This window comes from Rhinopithecus roxellana, chromosome 4 (assembly GCF_007565055.1).
Source record: "Rhinopithecus roxellana isolate Shanxi Qingling chromosome 4, ASM756505v1, whole genome shotgun sequence".
Taxonomy (NCBI): domain Eukaryota; kingdom Metazoa; phylum Chordata; class Mammalia; order Primates; family Cercopithecidae; genus Rhinopithecus; species Rhinopithecus roxellana.
Window position 1 is genome coordinate 64,910,965 of NC_044552.1, and position 22,576 is coordinate 64,933,540.

The following is a 22,576-nucleotide window of genomic DNA, read 5'->3' on the forward strand; positions in this document are numbered from 1 at the left end:
GCTGCCTATCTGAGTATCTTGGGAAAGTAAGAAAAATATGAAGAAGGTTAAATTATCTTTTTCGACCCTCAAAAAGAACTTCTCTTGTATGTGATACATTTCTATGCCTTGTACGTGATACATTTCTATGCCTTTTCTCATCTTGTTATATCTTCAATATTTTTCTCCCCCATATAAATTGTCATTTCACTTGAAAGTGTCTCTGTCATCTCCCTCCAATTTTCATCATATGGTCTAAACTATATTGCTATCCCTTCTGGAAGTATCTACATTGCCTTCCTTTACATCCATTCTTCTTACAATACAAGCTTTCCAATTCTATCTTCTCTGTCCTTGATTTCTAAGTTAACCTCATTTATGTAATCTTTTCTTGATCGTTTTCTCATCATTAATCTCTTGCAATTGGACTAGGATAAATATCTGCTTAATCTGATGGAAATATCTGAATCTAAATAATTTGAAAATGGTCTATTTTATTTTAGCATGTAAATTTTAATAGAATTTAACCACATAAATAAACATCCATGTTTTACAATGTATAAAAAATAATAAAAACTTTAATTCTGGGGATTATAACTTTACAGTTCTGGTGGGTGCTGAGTTCCGTAACATATGGTTGCAATTCCGAGCAGATCTTCTCTGTATCCAATAATCTGCCCCACCATGAAGATATTTATCAGTGATCATTTTCACATGAATTTTTATTTATTTAGTACTTTCCAATGAGGAAAATTCAAAGGCCACATGAATTTTCAAGTTTGTCCAGCTGTTGTCAACCCCAGGTACATACTAGAAACCTCTAAGGAGTATCTAAAAATTAGTGGTATCTGGGTTCCACCCCAGACCAATTCATTCAGAATCTCTGGAGTGAGTCCCAGGCATCAGTATCTTATAAAGGCTCCCCAGGGAAGACTAACACACAGCCAGAGTTAAGAACTGCTGAGTCTATGGTCAAGAATATGAAGATAAGTAAAAAATGTTTAAAAAGTTCATGCTCAGTACTGCAATTAAGTTTGTAACTTTATGTCCTCAGAGGCGGGTGAGGGTCCTCTCTTTGGCCCAGTCTTGAAGTTCTGCTTGCCCAAATGTGACGTAAAAGACCAGGCCAAACATGTTGACTGCAGCAGACAGGAAAAAGACATTCCTCCAACCAGACTCAAAATCCTAGAGGTAAAAAACACAGAAAAATGATCAATCTCACAAGCTCCTTCTACACCAGTTCTAGAAGCCCTCCAAGTTGTGTATTGCAATGTTGATCACAAGGAATATAATGAACAATGTGCAGTAGCTACTTAAGAAAGTTTATGAAACTATTGGAAACAAAATGGCCAAAATGCACATCGGATTCTGAGTTGAGATAGTTATTTCTTTAAATAAAAATAAAATACACTAATGTTTTTCTGAAAATTTGGATTTCAATGTATAATATTACTGATTTAAAATTATGCCTAAAATGACACCATGGCATCGTGTTTGTGTCTTCTCTGTTTTTTTTTGTTTTGTTTTGATTTGGTTTGGTTTGGTTTGGTTTTGGCTGTTGACATCTATCACTACAAACCATCTCAATTCAACACAAGTTCTATTTGGTCTTCTGTGTGACTCTCCTCAGAAAGCCCTACTAAGTAATTTCCAGCATTATAGTCACAGTGGATTCCTAGCAGTTTAGTCAAATATTAACCTGGCAACTTGATCACATAGAAATACAGTAAAAAATAAAACTTCTCTTTGTAAGTTGGTTCTCGTCAGTTCTTCCATCCCTGCCTGGGTCTGTCTTTTCGTCTTCCTCATGAGCCTGCATTTCCAAACACTGAGAAAGCCTCCTTGCAATGTCTCACAGCTAATCTCTTTTCAGCCATTAAATTGTCTTTAAACAGGCCTTGGGATACTTTGTTTCCTTTTTGTGATTTTTTAAAAATTGGAATTAGTCTGAACATATTCTTCATGATCTTCTTATGCCCCCCTGTTTTCATCTCTTGCTATTCCTTGACATGTGTAATTCATTCTATTCATAACTAAGAATTGTTTCATGCTCATGTACCTCTAGGAAGTCATACATGCTGTCTTCTGCACCAGAACAGCTCATTTTAATCAATCTCATGTCTATTCATCTTGAGAAAATAAGCTTATATTTTTCTTTCCCTGGGAAATCTGACCTATCAGAGTCTGATTTAGAGGCTCATGTAAATAGAGTAATTGTGTTGCCATCCAGACCTTGTGAGCACCGTGTGTATCTACAACACCTAAAACAATACCTGCCACTTAAAGATGTTCAATAAACTGGCCCAACCTGACTGATGAGGAATCCAGTGGCAGTGGAAGAGATGATTCCTGCGATGAGCCCAAATCCTCTTGAGATTCCCATGAGGAAACTTGCATATCTATGGGAAGATGATTTTATAAATGATTTTGTATAGAAAGCCACCTACAGCTTCTGCAGCAACTCAACTTCAACACAGTTCAGCTCTTATGGCAAAGTCATTTTGCTTAATGCAGTTTTTCATTCACCTAAAGACATTCAGGGCAATGTCTATTTGCCAAACCTGAAATTACCAACCTACGGAGTCAATAACCAGGGAGCAATGCAGTCTCTCTGGGAACCGAGTTTCTTTACCCTGGAAGCTCAGTGTAGAAGCCAGTTGGTGCAACGGGCAGGACACAGACTCCAAAGCCAAAATCCCCGGGGTCCAAATCTTGGCTCTGCCTTTATGTGACCATAGTCACACCATTTAACCTTGTGCCTCAGCATTCTCCCTTATAAAATGGGGATAACAATAGGACTTACCTAATGTAACTATGAGGATTAGATGTGTTGATACATGGCAAGTCTTGGCACAGGAGCTGGCTTATTATGACTGTATATATATATATGGTAGCTAATATGAACAACACCATGGAAACTTTTCCAAATCACATGTGTGGGCCTTTTCCGAACATACACAGTTCAATCTCTGTTAGGGAACCTTGGGAAGCTTTTTATCAAAATGATTACTGGCCAAGGCTGGAAATTGTTGTTTTAAAAATGCCACATTTGTTCTAAAAATGGCCATAGACAAACATTTGTAGTCATTTATCTTTCTGCCATTAGTGCATGTCAGTAACATTAAAGAGTTTCATGGTGACCACTAAGGTCTAACACCTCTGGAGGGGTCTGGAGGATGGGAAAAAACAGGTAGAGCTCTTACCTGGGCGCGATATCTAAGGTGTTGATGATAAACCCTGAGTCACATAGGTTACTGGTCCCAGGAATAAGTATCAGCAAAATAATGGTTATCACGTAACTGGATGCCACAAAGGGCAGGGCCACAGCACATATTGATGGAAGGAGGAGCCCTGGGCAATGAGGACATGCTGTCAGGGAACCCTCTGAGACCATGTGCAGAAAAGGAATTGGTTAAATGAGCCCACACGCTTATCCTTACCAAAAGATGAGAAGAGCTTTCGCACAGTGATCAATCTGAGAAGATTCCTGGACAAAAGGAAATCTGCCAGCTGACCTCCTAGAATTGTACAGCTTGCAGCAGCAATAAAAGGCAGAGAGGACAGAACTCCACTCTGAAGGAAGGGAGTTTATACAGAGTAGTTACAGAGATACGTTAGCACCAAAATTTATCAGTTACACAGACCAGCCATTAACTTACTCCCATGATATTGTGGGTTGTTTGGGGGAAAATTAGCGTCATTTTTTACACTAGATGAACACTGTCTCAGACAAGAGGGCCAGAAGCTGCATCACTCTGGGATCCAGAGAAAAGCAATATTGATTTCTTGGTTGTTTTTTATTTTTGAGATGGAGTCTCACTTTGTTGCCCAGATTGAAGTGCAGTGGCACGATCTTGGCTCACTGCGACCTCCACCTACCGGGTTCAAGCGATTCTCCTGTCTCAGCCTCCTGAATAGCTGTAATTACAGGCGCCTGCCACCATGCCTGGCTAATTTTTGTATTTTTAGTAGAGACGGGGTTTCACCATATTGGTCAGGCTGGTCTTGAACTCCTGACCTCATGATCCGTCTGCCTTAATCTCCCAAGGTGCTGGGATTACAGGCATGAGCCACTGCGCCCAGCCCAACAATATTAATTTCTAAAAGAAACTTTGGAATCAGCTGGTGTGGTAGTATAGCATAGTGGTTAAGAATACGGATGCTGCAGCAGCTCTACCACTTAGTATTGTGCAACCTGAGGCAAGTTATCTCACCTCTAAGTGTCCTGTTTCCACATCTGTGAAAAGGAAATTTTAACAATGCCTCTCTCAAAGTCATTGTGAAGGTTAAATTAATGGTTATATGTAAAGCCAGAATGTAATAGGTAACACCGAATTTTCTCCTTATTACCATTATCGTTTTCATAGAAGTATAGGAAGTAAACTCACATCTCTGATGTTAACATGGAGCAGAGTACTGATGTACGTTGGTAGGTATGTTAGGATGATGGTGCACAACCAGAAATGGCTGAAAAAACCCAGGAAAATGGCCCAAAGTGGTAGGCATGTGACCATCGCCTTTATGGGGACAGCACGTCTAGGAGAACTGGGCTAAAAAGAAATATCTAATCAGCATGAGTATTAGAGCAGCCAAGATGGTACCTCTGTGTATCTGTGAGGAGATCCACACCCTGCCCTAGAGACCTCTGCATGGGCCACAGGTACAAGGTATGTACTGTACCTGTTGAGCCAGTGAGGACACGATGTGTTCCTTTTCCCTAACACTTATGCACGGGTGATGCATGGGGTCATCATAAATCACTGTGAACCATAGGAGACAGCAGACACAGCCAGTGCTACCTGGGAAGAAGGTATAAAATTAGTTTTTACATAGATTTGTTTACTAGGGGAAGGGAGTTTCCTCTGAAGTGGCATGCCTCTCCCTTCTACACATTAGTCAATTAATGCTTATTCTACCATAAGGACCTAAATGTTCCCATTCTTTCTTTCAATCCTTCTATAAACCTGTTAAAGCTTTTAAGATACTATGTCTCAAATAGAAAGCCACCTTTTGTCAATGTCAGAGCCCTCTGGAGATAACATGAGCATGGCATTGCATAGCTGATTAACTACCTTAAAGCCTCCAATGATTATAGTGTTATGTATTTTGAGCAGCAACTTCTTAATGCATACATAAATTGTCTTGTGGAAGATCTGAATAGTCAGGATTGCAGTCATACATACTCGAAACAACCTTCCATGAAATCATGTGGTAGGAAAAAATTTCCAATGCACTTACAAAAGACAGTGTTATTTGTATTCAAGCCATACATCCATAATGGATTCCCAAAAGAAATATTTCTGTACAATACCTGGTTAACATGCACAAACCAAAATAATTAACACCATTAATAAGAAAGCCATTCAGGCCAGGACTATATTTAATGATACCATTTGGCTATAACAACAAAATCAAGTGTAGAAAATTGTCTTATTATTGGAATTTGTTATTTGAAGAACATTCTATGTTAAAAGATTCTGAGGACTAGTTTTCTTTAAATTCCCTCTATTTACTGGATTCATTGATTCTTTTATTTTAAAGCTAAAAATCAGGCACTATGATGACACCCAAGTGATGAAAACATTATGGAATGGATTCCTTGCCTCAAGCATTTCACAGTTTAGTGGAAAGAAAAGGAGAAATAAATAATTACACACCAACATAACCTAGAGAGGAAATATCATAAATGAGAGAATGCCAGAATCTGATAGAGTAAGCCCTGAAAGGGCCCATGGGGAAGGGCACATTTGAATCGAGCTTTGCAAGATGAACTTGGTAGAGAATAGGTGAACGGCATCTTGGGCAAAAATAATAATTATAATGAAATATGAAGACACATTGAAGATGTACTTCACTATCTTTGACATCTTAACTGCATGTAACAGGCACTTTAGATGTGGTGGTAGAGATTCTGCAGAAGATGCTTAATATGGAAGCACAAGACTGCATCACAAGTCAGTGCCATGTGAATAGTCAACTCCTCTATCCTGTGCATATGGCTTCCCAGAACCACCAGGAAGGTGTTAATCAAATTGTGTGACTAGATTAAAAATGATACCAACTGTTGACATTTGTTATCATCTTCCATTTGATAAAGGACATTTTCTTTCATATAGGAAGAATGTGGGTGATGTAGGTGCCAAAACGGATGCTCAGGAAATGGAGGCATTAGGATTTAAGAGAAAGTGACTCACCAAAGATGTAGAAGATAAAAGGCCAGCCCAAGGCCTGTGAGATTAGTCCCCCCACACAGAGGATGATGAAGGATCCAAATGCTGACCCTAAAGGGAAGAGGGAGAAAAACACTTATGAAAATAGCAAAGGCTGAGACTTCATGGCCTCTCTAAACATTGTCCCAACAGTGAGGTGGCAGACTTAGAATTATTGGGCAATGAGAGTAATTATTTCTGTTCACAGATTTTCACCAATAAAGTAATATGATATAATTAAAATTAATAAATAATAGTAACCCTCTGATTCTTCAATGACTCCTCAACACCAATGTGACCAAATCTAAATCCCTTAGTTTGTCACAGCAACTCTCTGCTATCATAGCCCATTAGTATTTTCTTGTGATTACAGTTGCATTCTTGTATGATCTAATATGAGGCTGGGGGCAGGAAATGAAAGACTTACAAAATTCAGTAAGATATAGCCCCTGCCCTCAAAGAGCTTCTGGTCCAATTGGAGAGAAAAATGTGAATAAAATTGATTGTCACTAGTGAAATGCCATGTAGGCTTTGGAGTCTACATTAAAAAAAAAAAAAAAAACAAGAAACATAATTCACAGAGACCCATCATAAGAAATGCATTTTACAGGGTAACATAACACACACACCAATATACATAAACACTTGTACACACAACCACACACATATGCCTCAAACAATGGTTTCATGAATCAATATTTAACTTTACCATGTCCAATGCACTCCAACAATTTCTATTCTATTGTATTCATTTTTTAAAATAATGATTTTAACCCACTCAATGGATTTTATGACTCACTAATGGGTTCCAACCTATAATTTGAAAAAAAAAAGATGTAAAATATAAATATGATAATAAAACTACAATGTGTGTGGAAGTAATAATAATAATTGACAATAATTATAAGATTTAGGAAGTTTTTACATAAGCTACACAATAGGATAGATAGAATTTTGGCACAAGGAGCAGGGTCAAAGAACTTTCCAGGCATATAAACTAATGCGAACAGAGCCAGAGGGAAGTGCAGTGCAGATCTATGTGGGGAGCAGCCAATGTCCGGTGCCACTAGAGCCATGCTTGCACCGGGGAGTTGAGTGGAATAAGGTTGGGGCCAGATGGCTGAGAACTTTTGTATCCATGCAATAAAGAGGTCAGTCTTTAGTCTGTAAACATGAAGGAACACATTGAAAATTATCAAGCAGGTGAGGAAAAATGCCTCATCTTTACTTTAGCAAGATAACTTGGTTTTGGTGGAAAGAAAGTTGAAAGAAACCAGTCTAGAAGAGAGAGAGATCAGCAGATAGTATTTGCAAATAGAGGAGGTGGGGACAACTATGATGGAAGGAAGCAAGAAAGCAGGAGGGTTACTTGAGGTAAAAGTCTGCAGGATGCAGCTGTGTAGTGGACCTAGGAGTGAGAAGCTTGATGGAATCTTAGTTCTGCTCTTCGAGTATATACTCTCAGCATGACGGGCTGGGAAGAACAGCAATGATAAAGTTGTTGAGGCCTTAGTAGGATCACATACCATGGAAAGGCAGTCTAGTATAGTGATTGAGGGTGTCTGCTCTGGGGCTAAAATTTGCACGGGCTTAAATCTCAGACCTACCACCTGCTGGCTATTTGTATTTGGGCAATTTTCTTAATCTCCACCTTCCTTAACTCCCTTCTCTGTAAAATAAGAATTTAAAATGGTACTTACCTGAGAGGGTTGTTGTGAGAATTAATTAGCTCACAATAGAATAGTCAAGAGCTTAGAATAATACAGAAACTCTAAACTCTTCTAGCCTCATTTCTCTCCTTACCACTTAGAGCTGTGGTAGCCTTAATTCTCACTGCAAAATCATTGCTAAGATGGTGTATATATAGTTTACTTGATCTTATTTCCATTTATGCAATTCTTAAAGGTTTAAACTTTTTCCTACAAGGCTTTTCTGACTACTAAGGCTTTTCTGAGCTGAAACCTAGCTCACAGTAGTTTCTTCTACTTCTAAGCCTCAATGTGTTTACTGCGCAGATGCATCTTTCTTATTTGTGATGCAACTGTCTTATATTGTTGAATTTTTCAGTAGTACTTTTTCTCCCTCTTCCCTAAACCATTTGATTCATAGACGATAAGACACAGTAGGATGGAACAGATGACAAAGCTATGACCCATGTGTGCACACTTACCTGATCCTGCAATGGTGGTGAGCTTGCTTCGTTCAAGTGGAGGAGCCCACTTTGCCCAAATAGTAAACTGACCTGTCCATGCCATTCCCTGAAATGAAAATCATTAAGACATTTGATATTTTGTAGAATTCAGGAATCTGGATCCCACCCAGAATGAGAAAGTATCTGGATACCTGGGCCATACCCTGGACTGTCCGAACCACAATGACCAAAATCACTCCGAAGTCAGCAGCCAATGGTGTAAAGAGGGTGAGAAGGGAAGAGATGAGCAAACCAGCACCAAGCATTTTTTTTGCTCCAAATATCCCTGCTAAATATCCACTTGGGATCAGAGTCAGTATTATCCCATAGTTGATGGAGCTAAAGATGATACCCTGAGTTTCTGGGCTCCACTGATACACAGAGGCCTGGGGGAAAATAGGAAAACTCTTTGTCAAGAAGTCCTATTATGAAAATCTACTTTACAGTCAGAGTTGCTTGAGGTTGGTGAGACCCTACTATAAAATATCTATTTTTGTTTTTCTGTATATTCTTCCTACCTTCCCAAACAACCAATTATACCCCTAATTTGCTTTCTTAGAAGGAGAGAAAAACAAAAAATGAAGAAAAGAGGTAAAGAAAATGATTATATAGATGAATAATAGGAAAAAGTAAATGGAAGAAAACAATGAGAGATATTTCATCTGTGAAAGTGCCTCCTCTATTTTGCTTCTAGTAAAAGTTGAGTAACATGTTGACTCTTATATCAAAGAATTTTTAAAACACACACACAAAGCTTTGCTGAACTCTTATCCAAAATCAGTACCTAATTAAAAAGAAAAGTCAAGTTTGGGAATTATGGTCCGCCCTGGCTGAACTGAGTTTCTAAAACACATATTACAAATGAATAAGATCACATTCTTCTGATATAACTCAATGAATAATTTGAATTATTTTAAAATAACTACCTAAAATGCCTAAATAATTATATAAATTACATTACCTGAATATTTACCTAAAAATAAATAGATTTTAAAATAAATGAAATAAATAAATAAAATAGATTTTAAAATAAAATAAAAAATAAATGCAATAAGACCCCTAAATATCTGGCATCATGCTATAAAGTAGAGAGCCAAAGGATATAAAATATGAAATATTTTACCCACTCAAAAAACCAATAAATAATACAAGGTATATGAATCATGTGAGAATCAGGATTTGAGGATGAATATAAATAAAACAGCAACTTTGAGAGGAAAAAGAATAATTCGGGAAAGTCCCAGAAAGGAAGCAATATTTGAACTATCCCTTGAAAAATGACTATGATTTATAGAAAGTCAAAAAGCAAAAATTTATCTCATTGGAAGAACTAGCAAAAGTGAACTTGTAGCATTTGGAAGAAACTAACAGGAACTCTGGCTTGCCCAGAGCAAAACTTTCCATGGGTCATTGATAACAGATGTGAGTGTGCTGAGAAGTAGGTCCAAATTCTGGAGGAACACAGCATGTCCAGTGAACACTGTATGTTTGACAACTTGAAGGTATCCAAGATTCCTGAATAGTGAAACTACTCAGTGTGGATATGTAGATGGGATAATGGAGGAAAGACTGGAGACAATAAATTTATGTACTCATTGTAAATAAGCTGGGTCCAATGTAATAAATTCATTAATCATGAATTATAGGGATGACATTGGAAATGTACAGTACAAGATAATTTAAAGGATAATTTTTTTAATTGGGTAAATTCATGGTTTCCATATAAATGTAAAATAAGCATACAACAAAGATTTTATTTAACTCATTGATTAATGGAGGGAATAAATAAGATGTTATAACTGGTTCAAAGGAAAACTCAAAGAATCACGCAAAACACAAGCAGGAAGCAATGCTGAAATATACTTTAAATATACAGCAGAGCCCGGTGCAGTGGCTCACACCTGCAGTCCCAACACTTTGGGAGGCCAAGGCGGGTGGATCACCTGAGGTCAGGAGTTCGAGACCAGCCTAGTGAAACCCTGTCTCTACTGAAAATACAAAAATTAGCCAGCAGTCGTGGCACGCCCCCTTAGTCCCAGTTACTCAGGAGACTGAGACAGGAAAATCGCTTGAACCCAGGAGGCGGAGGCTGCAGTGAGCTGAAATCACGCCACTGCACTCCAGCCTGAATGACAAAGAAAGACTCTATCTCAAAAAATAAATAAACAAACAAACAGCAAAATTGGCTGATTTCAACTGGGAGGTGAGTGGAGAAAAGTTTTAACTGATTTTTCTCTTGGCAAAATTTATTTGCAAAGCTATGGACAAGAATTGTTTGCATTTCTATTTGTTATATAGAATTTACAGGGTTATAAAATTGCTCAGAAACAGTAAAACAGGCAGAGAACTGGATAGGATTGAGTTACTTATAAGAATGTGCCTAGGTAATACCTAGTTTTTCATTGAAGACATCACATAAACTGTTCCATTTTTAAATTTTTCACATTTAATCCTACAGTTCCCCCACCTTATAATCATAATAACCTCAATGAAATCTTATTTTTATTATAGAAGTAATCAATGTCTCAAAGAAAAATAGTTCCAGTCAGTTTTAGTTTGTCATTGGAAATGTATACTTCTATACTCCACAGAATCAAGATCTATGCCTTCCTTTCAAAGTTTTTTCCTCTCAACAAAGAGCCCTATTTTCTGTCATACTTACCTTTGTATCAAATTCCTTGATGGATATGCTGGAGTTATTGAGGGCGTCTGCAACAGGCCCCTCAGTGGAGGCATTAGATAGACCATGCTGCTGAGTGGTGTTCACCATGGCGATGATTGCAATGCTCAGACTCACACGCTGAGTTATCATGGTGAAGTTTGAGAAGTGCATGATAAGAGCCAGCCCATAGCGTAATGAACAGAAATCTGGACCTAGAGAACAACACACATGTATGCAATGAGCATCCTGACCGAAACCCCCTTCTTTTCCTTTCTCCCACAGCTAGATCTGATAGAACTTTAGATGACATGAAATCTCATTGTCTTTTTTTCACCAAAATAGCCAGCACTACAAACCCACTTTGTCAAATGATTTGGTTGGCTTCAAGACATTGAATATGGGATCTTATAACCAAGTAAAGCAAATATGGCTATCTTTCAAGGGGTTAGGAAGCAGATGATAAATAGAGAAAACCCAAATGTAAGGCATTTATGTCATATTGCTCCAAAACAAAGTGAATGGGGATGACAGTGGCAGAGCCAGTCACACAACCGTCTCAGCATCAGTAAAATTCTCTGGGCTGCAAGTCAATAGTGCCATCCGTTATGCACATTTGTTTATCACAAAGCTTGAGAGTTTATACATAATGAGCTGCCTTTGAATTAAGGTATTGCACATCCAAGGATTCTCTTTTAACACATTTGAGAGATAGTACTTTAAAAGAACACTTCGACTAATTCCCTAGTGTAATGTCTCCTTGGAAATGTTTTTGCTACGTGTCACTAGGCCCTGCCTTCACATATGCTCAACTTAAAAAAATAAAAATTGCGTGGGGTGCTGTAGTCCCAGCATTTTGGGAGGCTAAGGCAGGAGGATCACTTGAGGTCAGGAGTTCGAGACCAGCCTGGCCAACATGGTGAAACCCCATCTCTACTAAAAATACAAAAATTACCCGGGCATGGTGGTGCATGCCTGTAATCCCAGCTACTCGGGAGGCTGAGTAATGATAATCACTTGAACCCAGGAGGCAGAGGTCGCAATGAGCCAAGATCATGTCACTGCACTCCAGCCTGGGTGACAGAACAAGACTCAGTCTCAAAAAAAAAAAAAAAAAAAAAAAAAAAAAAAAAAAAAAAAAAAAAAAAAAAAAATTCATGTGTAGAACTATTTTTACAAAGCTTGTAGGTGATGTGGTCCTGGAAGATATTCAATGTATTGAACGGACAAATTTTTTCTTTAAAAGCATCCCCATAAAGTGGAACAACCACAGAGCAATATTGAAAGGGTTCCCATGTGCATGATAGATTGGATTTTTCCTGCTTATTTGAAGGAAAACACTAAAGTGAAAGGAAGAGAAAACCTATGAAGACACAGATAAGAATATAATGGAAGAAATAATTTTTAATGGCCAAAAAATCTCACAGATAAGAGTGGTGATCTGGGAAATAATTATTTCCATTTTACTGGAGGTTTCCAAGCTCAGGAGAAAGAGCCAGCCATTTGGCGAGAATATTATAGTAGGAATTCATACGTAGGTTGGTTTAAAATGAGTTTCCTGGGCCAGGCGTGGTGGCTCATGCCTGTAATCCCAGCACTTTGGGAGGCCGAGGCGGGTGGATCACGAGGTCAGGAGATCGAGACAATCCTGGCTAACACGGTGAAACTCCATCTGTACTAAAAAACAAAAACTCAGCTGGGCATGGTGGTGCATGCCTGTGGTCCAAGCTACTCAGGAGGCTGAGGCATGCGAATCACTTGAACCCAAGAGGCAGAGGTTGCAGTGAGCTGAGATCACACCACTGCACTCCAGCCTGGGAGGCAGAGCAAGACTCCATCAAAAAAGAAAAAGAAAAAGAAAAAAAAAAGACTTTCCCAAAACTTATTCCACTCCCTAGATCCCAGGATGTATTGCTTATTTGGCTTAATTTCTGACAGATGACTTTGTGGGTCTAAGGAAAAAGCAATAGGACTGGGGCTGGAGCTGGCTCCAATGTTACACTGGGAGTATCTTTACCAAGGGGCAGTGTGATGCAGGGGTGTGTAAATGTGTTGGAATAAGCTTCAGCTTATTAACATAGCCTGCAAACAAGAGCAGTGGCTTTACCTTTCCTGGTGGCAGGCTTCCCGTCCATTAGCTTCTGTGGGAAATGGTACCACACTTTGTGGTGGAGTTTCCCTGTGCCCTGAATCTCTTTTACTACAACAGTCTTTTATCTATGGAGAGAACATAATCCAAAACATAATACAGAAATAATTTCCCCTTGTTAATGTTGCCTCCTCTTAGCATCAGTAAAAGTTTTGACCCAACACAGCTCCATAACTTACATTTTATAGGGCACCACTGGTATGCTTTTGGTTACAGGATTGTTAAAAAGAAATCTGGCTATAAGTTCCAGCTGTGTGACCTAGAGTTAGTCATTTAAATTCTCTAATCATTCATTTCCTCATCTGTTCAATGAAGATAAGGCTCCTTTCTGAGTGCAGCTGGAAGAATTAAATGAAAAATTGCATGTACTTTATTAAACCACACAGAAGCATGCAAAGGTGAGGAGTAGTATTGCTGGTGGCAGACCATAAGACAGGACAATTAAACTAAGCTCAAGAGCGAAGGAGTAAGGTTCCAAACAGTCTTTCCTTTCATTCTGATGGTGTTTCTCTCCCCTCTGTACCACCAGAACAATGTTCCATGCGCCTTCGAACATGAAGGATGGCATTACATAACACTAATATGTATTACAACTAAAGGTTTAAAATGTTTATTCTCACACAATGTGGACACTTGATTGGACTGACAGTCTTCATGTCACCTAGAAAATTATAATGAACAGGTACTTCTTACTATAATTGTGAATAAATCCAGCTATTGTGACAGGCAAAGAGAATTCATGGCTCTAAATATGGACATGTTTAATTTAATATTTGTACACTAATCAAACTATGTTTGGGGATACATACATTTTGTTTATTTTAGGAAAAATCCATATCCTAAGAATATCGTCAATTTTCCATTCATTCCTAAATTGAAGCTTCTATGACTTTACTTTTTAATTTTTTTAAAATCCCTGAAGACATCTGAAGCTTCTATGACTTTAAAAGCACATGTATCGGCTGAGTGCAGTGGCTCACACCTGTAATCCCAGCACTTTGGGAGACTGAGGTGAGTGGATCACTTGAGGTGAGGTGTTCGAGACGAGACCAGCCTGGCCAACATGGTGAAACCCCATCTCTACTAAAAATACTAAAATTAGCTGGGTGTGGTGGCACATGCCTGTAGTCCCAGCTACTAAGGAGGCTGAGGCAGCATAATTTCTTTTTTTTTTTTTTTTGAGAAGGAGTCTCACTCTGTCACCCGGGCTGGAGTGCAGTGGCCAGATCTCAGCTCACTGCAAGCTCCGCCTCCTGGGTTCACGCCATTCTCCTGCCTCAGCCTCCTGAGTAGCTGGGACTACAGGCGCCCGCCAGCTCGCCCGGCTAGTTTTTTGTATTTTTTATTAGAGACGGGGTTTCACAGTGTTAGCCAGGATGGTCTAGATCTCCTGACCTCGTGATCCGCCCGTCTCGGCCTCCCAAAGTGCTGGGATTACAGGCTTGAGCCAGGGCGCAGCATAATTTCTTGAACCCAAGAGGCAAAGGTTGCAGTGAGCCAAGATGGTGCCACTGCACTACAGCCTGAGGGACAGAGCAGGACTCCATCTCAAAACAAACAAAAAACACATGTATCAAACCTATATTTTATCATTCAAGGCTTTGCACTGCTTTTGCACACAAAACTTAAAAGACTTGTCCACACCTTTAAAGATATTCATAATCTGTGACCTTAAGGCTGAAGGATTATAAGGAAAGGCAGAGATGAAAAATTTTGTCCAAAAATATCCTTTATAGTATTACTCATGACCACATAATGTTAGAGATAAATTGACCTAATAATGAGAGTCTGGCAAGTCAATTTGATAGATTATTGTGATGGAAGCTATTTTAAAATGTTTTCAACAATATTGAATTACATTAGAAAAATGCTAGTACTCTAGTGTACAAAGCAGGGTGCGCTATGCACGTCCACATACAGGAATAGAAACTGATTCACACAAGTGCTGGTGATGACTATTTCTGGGTTACAAAACAGGATGGTCACTTCATTCTTTGTGATTTTCTATATTTACCAAGTGATTTTGTAAATAATTAGTAGATACTCATTTTATATTCAGAAGTAGCTAAATGTGCTTAAAAGAACAATAATTGGACTTCATCAGCATGGCAAGTATAGTTTTCTGCTTTCCAAGTATCTCTAGAATTCTGAGAATAATGTCTCTCCATCTAAATTTTGAATTTTGGGTGTTTGGGTTTTTGTTGTTGTTGTTACTGTTTTGTACAATGGACCCAAATGGAGGCCCAATTGCTAGTAAGATCAGGTCAGCACCAGGATAGATATTGGTTGTTGCTTTGCTTTAGAAAGCCTCCAAGTCTTGCTAACATCTGGATATCAGGAGTTCAGCTCATTGCTCTACACTCAGATTCTAGCTGAAGTCACCTGTGGTCAAACCCAGAGTTTGGACCGTTTTCTATTTGATTTCACTTTTTATGCAAGATCCCGTGGCTTGGCTGAAGGCAACTCTTTAACTGTACATGCAGCTGCAATTACTTACACTCCACTTAAAGCTTTCCCACCAACTTCTCCAATCTTAGAAACACTGAAAGCTGAAAGAGACTCAGCGATCTTCTGGCCCAACTGTTCATTTTATTGATAAGAAAATTTGTGTACAGAAAATTTGAAAAGTTGCCTGAAACCACATGTTGCACAGAGCCAGCACCAGATCCCCTAATGCCCAGACTGCTGCTTGTTAATACAACTTCCCCTTTATTTTCATAATATTTTAAGCACAAGCTTAAAACTCAATGAGATAGCTCCATTTTGAGGTATTATACAGGAGAATTTGTACATTTTAAATCAAGTTCTAATCATTTATTCTAGAAGGAAATTTGATGATGAAAAATCCTTTTAAGTTAAGCTTTGAATATTAAACATAAACACAACAAAACTACTTCTCCTTGCTCTTTATGTTACTGGAATTGTATCACAAACCCATCACTTCAGTTTTTCTTCCCATTCTCTGCTGCTGTCTAATGAGAAAGGATGAAAAGCCCTACTTAAGTTTTATGGTTTCAAATGCTACTTTGATTTTGTATCAATAGGTAATTTCAGTTCTTCATTTCCTATTTTCCTTTGCATGAGACAAATGCAGAAATCAGGCTAACATGCCAAACCATTCTAAACTGAGGTCTTTCATAGTAATGGGAAATATTTTTCCAAAATAAGCACAGAAGCTAATAAAATTATGGAGCCTGAACACTGGCATGGTTGATATGTAGTTAGAGACAGTGGAATAATTATTAGCCTATTCGCAAACAATTGAGAACATGTAACAGTGTCAGAACGCTTCCCTTTAAGGAGCTATGCCTCTAAAAAAAAAAAAAAATTGTGAATTCTAGTGCCAAAGTTGTAAGTAGACACAGAAAACTGAATTGAAATTAAGTTAAAGGAAAATGTTATATTAAAAAAATTACTTGACACAGTATAGGTTGAATTTGAGAAAAAAATCAATAATGTACATATTATGGTATAGGCATAAGTGAAAAAACAGGTTTTCCCCTTTTTTTAAGTCTAGAACTCATCATTTTATTATAATGGTTGTTAGATGGCTCTTAGATTCTCCTAATATCCAGCCTGTCTTGCATCATCTCTGTTAGCCCAGAGTCCTAGTTTACTCAGAGTAAATGTTACACCTAGATCAAAGAGCATGAACCTGCAGTTGGGAGGGTATTCAAGGACTGAATTCTGCTCTGCCATTCCCAAATTGAGTAAACTTGGTAAAGTTTCATAAACTCTCAGGACTTGCACTGTTTTATGGGAAGAATTGGGATAATGTTACTTCACTGGGCAGTTTGGAGTGAAAACAAAGCTATGAGACATGCCTCGTAAATTGCAAAGTGTTAAAGATTGTATAATATTCTAGATACTAGCAACAGCAATAATAATAAACAGTCACAATATTGGTAGTCTGGCCCTCTCAGATCCGTAAGTACAGGCCTACAGCAAATGAAATATATTTCTATAAAAGTGCCTTCGATTGGTTGTTAAATTGGTTTTAAATGCTACTTTTCAAAAGTGGATTCTTCTAGCCTGGAATCCACAAGATGAGTGGGGGGAGTTCACCAGAAAACATAGGAAGAAGCAATTCCTTCAGTGTTAGAAAAACTGAGGACCCTCTCATCAACTGCCTATCTTTCTGAGAAATTGGTGCTGACCGCAATGTCCCTGGGTGCCTTTTCTTAGCTGTACAATGAAAGCAACAAGCTAGGTGATCTCTCCAAGCATACAATTTTCTTGCCTTCAGTCTTATTCATCTTTGGTCACGTTCTCTTTCCTTTTATTATTATTATCTTTTTGAGACAGAGTCTTACTCTGTCACCTAGGCTGAAGTGCAGTGGCATGATCTCAACTACTGCAACCTCTACCTCCCGGGTTCAAGCAATTCTCCTGCCTCAGCCTCCTGAATAGCTGGCACGTGCACTACGCACGTGCGTAGGTGCACGCGCCATTACGCCTAGCTTATTTTTGTATTTTCAGTGGAGACATGGTTTCACTGTGTTGGCCAGGCAAACTCCTGACCCCAAGTGATCTGCCCGCCTCAGCCTCCCAAAGTGCTGGGATTACAGGCGTGAGCCACTGCACGCGGCCATGTTCTCCTTTTCCTGAGGGACCATTTCAAATTCATATAGAAGTCTGAAAAGACTCGTTAGCCACAGTCCCAAACACAAATCTTGTCAGTTATGATCAGTATTTCATCCACAGCCAAATCCAGTTCAACTAATCACAGCATCACGGTTAATACTCACAGCGTCCTTGGAGAAATGACCATTGTCCACAGTGTCCATTGGTACCAGTGGCTTCTCAAGCCTTGCCCTAGGGTCTTGATTGAATCAGTTATCTTTTTCAGAAAGTCTCTTCATTTTGGAATTAGGCAATATTACCAGATGGAGATCCTTATGTTGCTGTTAATGTCTTTTCTCTGACTTCTCCTAAAACTGTTCCCTCCCCTTAACGGACCTTTGGTAAACTGGTAATTATCCTTCTACCCATAAAAAAGAAAAGCACTTACCTTCACCATTAAACCAGTATTTTAAGCCCTAGACTATAAGGCTAACTTGGAAAAGGAGGGAGTTTTCTGTCCCTTCTTCCCTTTCAAATAGTTTTGCAGGGTTTTACAGGGATAAATAATGAGCCACCTGGCAGTCAGACAGCACCAGGTTTGGCCCCACTTTCTCAGAAAGCCTCGGTTTGGCTTTGCCGCTTAATTTTTAACTTCATTTTCAAGTTCTCACTGTTAGAGTATCTCAAAAGATGTCATCGCGTGTTTCTGCTTTGAACTGTGCATACAACCATTCAGTCAACAAGCCTTTTTTTCTGAAAGCAAGGGGGCATGGTGTGGAAGAAAGGGCAGGGCTCCTGAAATCAGAGATGGAGTCAGACCCATATTCACTTCCTAGTGTTTTCCCTGAGCTTGGACAAGTCACTGAACCTCTTTGAATTGGCTTCCGCTTTAGTAAAGCAAGGATTGTGATACTCTACTCATGGGGTTATTGAACAAGTGAAATACATATGCTAATTGGTAGTAGCTCTTCAATAAATGAGGTGTTCATTCCTCTTTAGGAGTTCAGTTAAGTCAATTAGATTTTCCATACACATTTGGTGCCCACAGCCTAATGAATGTGAACCGTGACTACCCTGGCAACTTCCCAGGAAGCTGCATTGTAGCCCTCCTTCCTGTTTCATATCATGCATGTCTTTCCTAATCCAGTTCCTGCTTGGCTTCTGACTCTTGGAATTGTGTCCTATTTGTAATTATTAATTTTGAGACTCTGGTTGCTATTGGATTTTCCTAGTGTGACGCAAACCTTATAAAATGAGGTGAGAGCCTTCCCTCTCTGGCTTTATCAGCTTCAAACTTCCTTAATTGAGTTCCCCCATCCTAGTGAGTCTCAGCATACTCCCCACATAATGTGCTGGAGTAGGCTTATCCTACTCAACTCCTCAGATATCTGTATTTAATTCTATTTTATTGCTGTTGTAGTAAATTACCGCAACTGTGGTGGCTTGAAACAACACACAATTATTTATTTATTTACAGTTCTAAAGGTCAGAAGTCCAAAATGGGTTTCGGTGAGCCAAACTCAAGGTATTGGCAAGGTTGTGCCCCCTCCAGAGGCTTTAGGGGAAAATCCATTTCTTTTTCTCTTCAGCTTGTAGTGACCACTGCATTTTTTGGCTCTGGGCCCTTCCTCCACCTTAAAGCCAGCAGTGTAACATCTTCAAGTATTTTTCTCTTATTCTGACTCTTCTGCCTCTCTCTTATAAGGACCCTTGCGATTCTTGTGATTACACTAGGTCCCATCTGCAAAATTCAGGAAAATCTGCCCATCTCAAAATTCTTAACTTATTAAACATGTAAAGTCCCTTTTGTCATATAAGGTAATATATTTACAGGTTCCAGGGATTAGGACATGGATGTCTTTGGAGGACAACATTCAGCGTACCCTTTTGAGGGACAGAGGGTTAGCAGGAAGAGTTGAAACATTTCTTCCTTTCTTTAATTAAAAATTCTGGTGATTGGTTTATTATAGTTATCATTTGCCTGATAAGCCAATGAAAATAGTCATAATGGTCAGGGGCAGTGGCTCATGCCTGTAATCCCAGTACTTTGGGAGGTTGAAGCAGGAGAATCGCATAAGCCCAGGAGTTCAAGACCAGCCTGAGCACCATAGGGAGAGCCTGTCTCCACAAAAAAAAAAGCAAAAATTAGCTTGATGTTGTGGCATGCGCCTATAGTTCTAGCTACTCAGGAGGCTGAGGCAGGAGGATTGCTTGAGCCCTGGAGGTCAAGGCTGCAGTGAGCTGAGATTGCGCCACTGCACTCCAGCCTAGGCAACAGAGCAAGACCCTGTCAAAAAAAAAAAAAAAAAAAAAAAGAACAAAGAAGAAAAGAAAGAAAAGAAATGAGAGCTTTCTTGGCTTAATTTACCCAAAAGGTATGATATTTTCTTAATTTGCATCAAGGCAGAGCATGAGCCGGTACCAGTTCCAGTAGAAAAAGTAACTGAGACTGGATCCTCCAAACAAGAGTAAATATTTAATATAATCAGGAAAGAGTGGCCGAAAGTGTTCAATGACACAAGTAAGATTCAGAGTAGATTCTTCAAACTGCATAATTTGTTTAAAAAGCATAATTTTATAGTTGGATTTTGCGAGCTCTCTGAAGGGATCTTGTTCATTTTGAGAATCACTATATCCACAATTCTTGGCACAGTGTCTGTCCTATGGTATGTGCTATGATCCAAATGTATGTATTCTCTCAAAACTCATGTTGAAATCCTAACCCACAAAGTGATAATATTAGAAGGAGGGGCCTTTGGGCAGTAGTTATGCCATGAGGGCAGAAACCTCATAACTAGGATTAGTGTCCTTATAAAAGAAACCCAAGGGAGTTTATTCAACCCTTCTGCCATGTTAGGATTCGGCAAAAAGATGGCTACCTGTAAATCAATAAGCAGGTCCTCACCAGACACTAAATTTGCCAGAGCCTTAATCTTAGCCTTCCCACCTCCAGAACTGTAAGAAATAAATTTTTTGTTGTTTATAAGTCACCCAGTTTATGATATTTTGTTATAGCAGTCTGAACAGACTAAGACAGTATATGCTTAATAAGCATTAGTTTACTGAATGAATGAATTCTCGCATTGCTTCACCACCAACAATCAAGATCTCGGTAGCTGGTTTAAACCCCTCACTCCCAATCATGATTTTCATATAACAAAGTCAACTCAGTTAAATCAACTCAATAAGGTATATACATTTAATGAAATTAAAGAAGTTATATCTGTAACATTTATAAACATCAAGAGTAATGTAGAAGAAAAGTCCAGAGATCCTTAAAAATTTAAATCTCTCTGGCCTGACATTAACAGCTAAGGCAGGAACAGAAAACCAAACACCACATGTTCTCACTTAGGAATGGGAGCTGAACAATGAGAACACATGGACACAGGGCGGGGAATAACACTCACTGGGGCCTGTTGGGGGAGGATGGGGTGGGGGTGGGGAAGAGCATTAGGTAAAAGGGCTAATACATGCTGTACTGTACTTAATACCTAGGTGATGGGTTGATAGGTGCAGCAAATCACCATGGCACACATTTACCTGTGTAACAAACCTGCACATCCTGTACATGTACCCAGGAACTTAAAAAATAGTAATAATTTTTTTAAAAACAGCTATTCCCAATCAGAGCAGTTCAATTCCATACTATTATTATTATTATTATTTCGAGATGGAGTCTCACTGTCACCTAGGCTGGAGTGTGGTGGCACAATCTCAGCTCACTGCAATCTCTGCCTCCTGGGTTCGAGTGATCCTCTCACTTCAGTCTCCTGAGTAGCTGGCATTACAGGTGTGCACCACCATGCCTGGCTAATTTTTGTATTTTTAGTAGAGATGGAGTTTCACCATTTTGGCCAGGCTGGTCTTGAATTTCTGACCTCATGTGATCCTCCTGCCTCCACACCCAAAGTGCTAGGATTACAGGCTTGAGCCACTGCGCCCAGCCACCATACTTTTTTTTTTTTTTTTTTGACAAATTTGCTGTATTCTAGACATGGCATTAGCTTCTGAGAATATTAATTTATTAAGATCTGACCCATTACATGACTTCACAGGAGTTCAGAGTCCACTGAGTGAGATCACACACAGAGAGAGACAACTAGGATGAAGGGTGATAAACATGAACAATACGAACTTGCACAGGTAACTAGAAAAGAACAAATGAAGATGCCTGCCAACTAGGAGTATCAGGGGAAGGCTTTCCAGGTGAAACAGGGCTGCGCCAGTCTTCATGAGTTGTATGAATAAGTCAGTAATATAGGGGAAGCACCTTCCAGAAAGAGCAAACCCATTGAGGCTTGGTGTGAGGAATAAGAAGTGTTCAACATGACTGGGGATTCAAGTACAAAGGTATAAAGGAAATGTGGTGAACTGACTGGAAAGATGAGAATTTTTTTTTAACAGTTACTTTTCCCAATAGTAGAATTAACTAGACAGGAATAGAAATAGAAGTTTTTTTTTATGTTCCTTAAGAATGAAAACTATACATTTTTTAGGAATTATAAGAACAAGGAAAATGTGACTCAAAGGCAGAAAATGATAGAATTTTATTAAAGGGCAGAAAACAAGATCTGGCTAAATTGAACTAAGTACTCTACTATGCTATACCATATGCTATATTCTTGAATGGGAGAAGTAATACCATAAAAACTATTGATTCTTCTTAAATTAATAAACACATTGAGTGAAAATACAAGTGGAAGAAGGAAAAATGGAAGACAAACTGGAAATAGCCCAAATTTTCATCAGTGGAAGACTGGGTACATTGTGATACATAGTCATTGCAGAAAAATAACATAGTTAAAAGAATGAATCACATCTAT

General features: G+C 38.8%; 1 protein-coding gene across 4 annotated transcripts; it reads right to left on the reverse strand.

Annotated features, from left to right (window-relative positions):
- Positions 1–471: 471 nt before the first annotated feature.
- SLC17A2 (solute carrier family 17 member 2) lies at positions 472–18,350 on the reverse strand. Of its 4 annotated transcripts, XM_010364942.2 has the most exons (12): positions 17,936–18,350; positions 13,146–13,255; positions 11,042–11,253; positions 8,532–8,765; positions 8,359–8,446; positions 6,174–6,260; positions 4,660–4,778; positions 4,368–4,529; positions 3,420–3,552; positions 3,183–3,330; positions 2,288–2,378; positions 687–1,164 (listed from the first exon to the last, which is right to left on the reverse strand). In XM_010364942.2, the coding sequence occupies exons 2-12, from the start codon at positions 13,171–13,173 to the stop codon at positions 1,030–1,032; spliced, it is 1,437 nt and encodes a 478-aa protein (XP_010363244.1). In that variant the 5' UTR covers positions 13,174–13,255; positions 17,936–18,350; the 3' UTR covers positions 687–1,029. The 4 variants fall into 4 exon arrangements, with proteins under 4 accessions (XP_010363248.1, XP_010363244.1, XP_010363264.1 ...); XM_010364946.2 differs by lacking the exon at positions 3,183–3,330 and having other exon boundaries at positions 472–1,164; XM_010364962.2 differs by lacking the exons at positions 3,183–3,330; positions 17,936–18,350 and having other exon boundaries at positions 2,253–2,378; positions 13,146–13,222.
- Positions 18,351–22,576: the final 4,226 nt, after the last annotated feature.

Excerpts from the sequence above, each read along its gene's own strand:
- SLC17A2 (XM_010364942.2), bottom strand. The coding sequence starts at position 13,173 with ATGGACGGGAAGCCTGCCACCAGGAAAG. Across the intron at positions 8,766-11,041 it reads TCAAGGAATTTGATACAAAG|GCCTCTGTGTATCAGTGGAG; the intron begins GTAAGTATGACA and ends ATTTTCCCCCAG. Across the intron at positions 2,379-3,182 it reads ACCTTAGATATCGCGCCCAG|ATATGCAAGTTTCCTCATGG; the intron begins GTAAGAGCTCTA and ends ATCTTCCCATAG.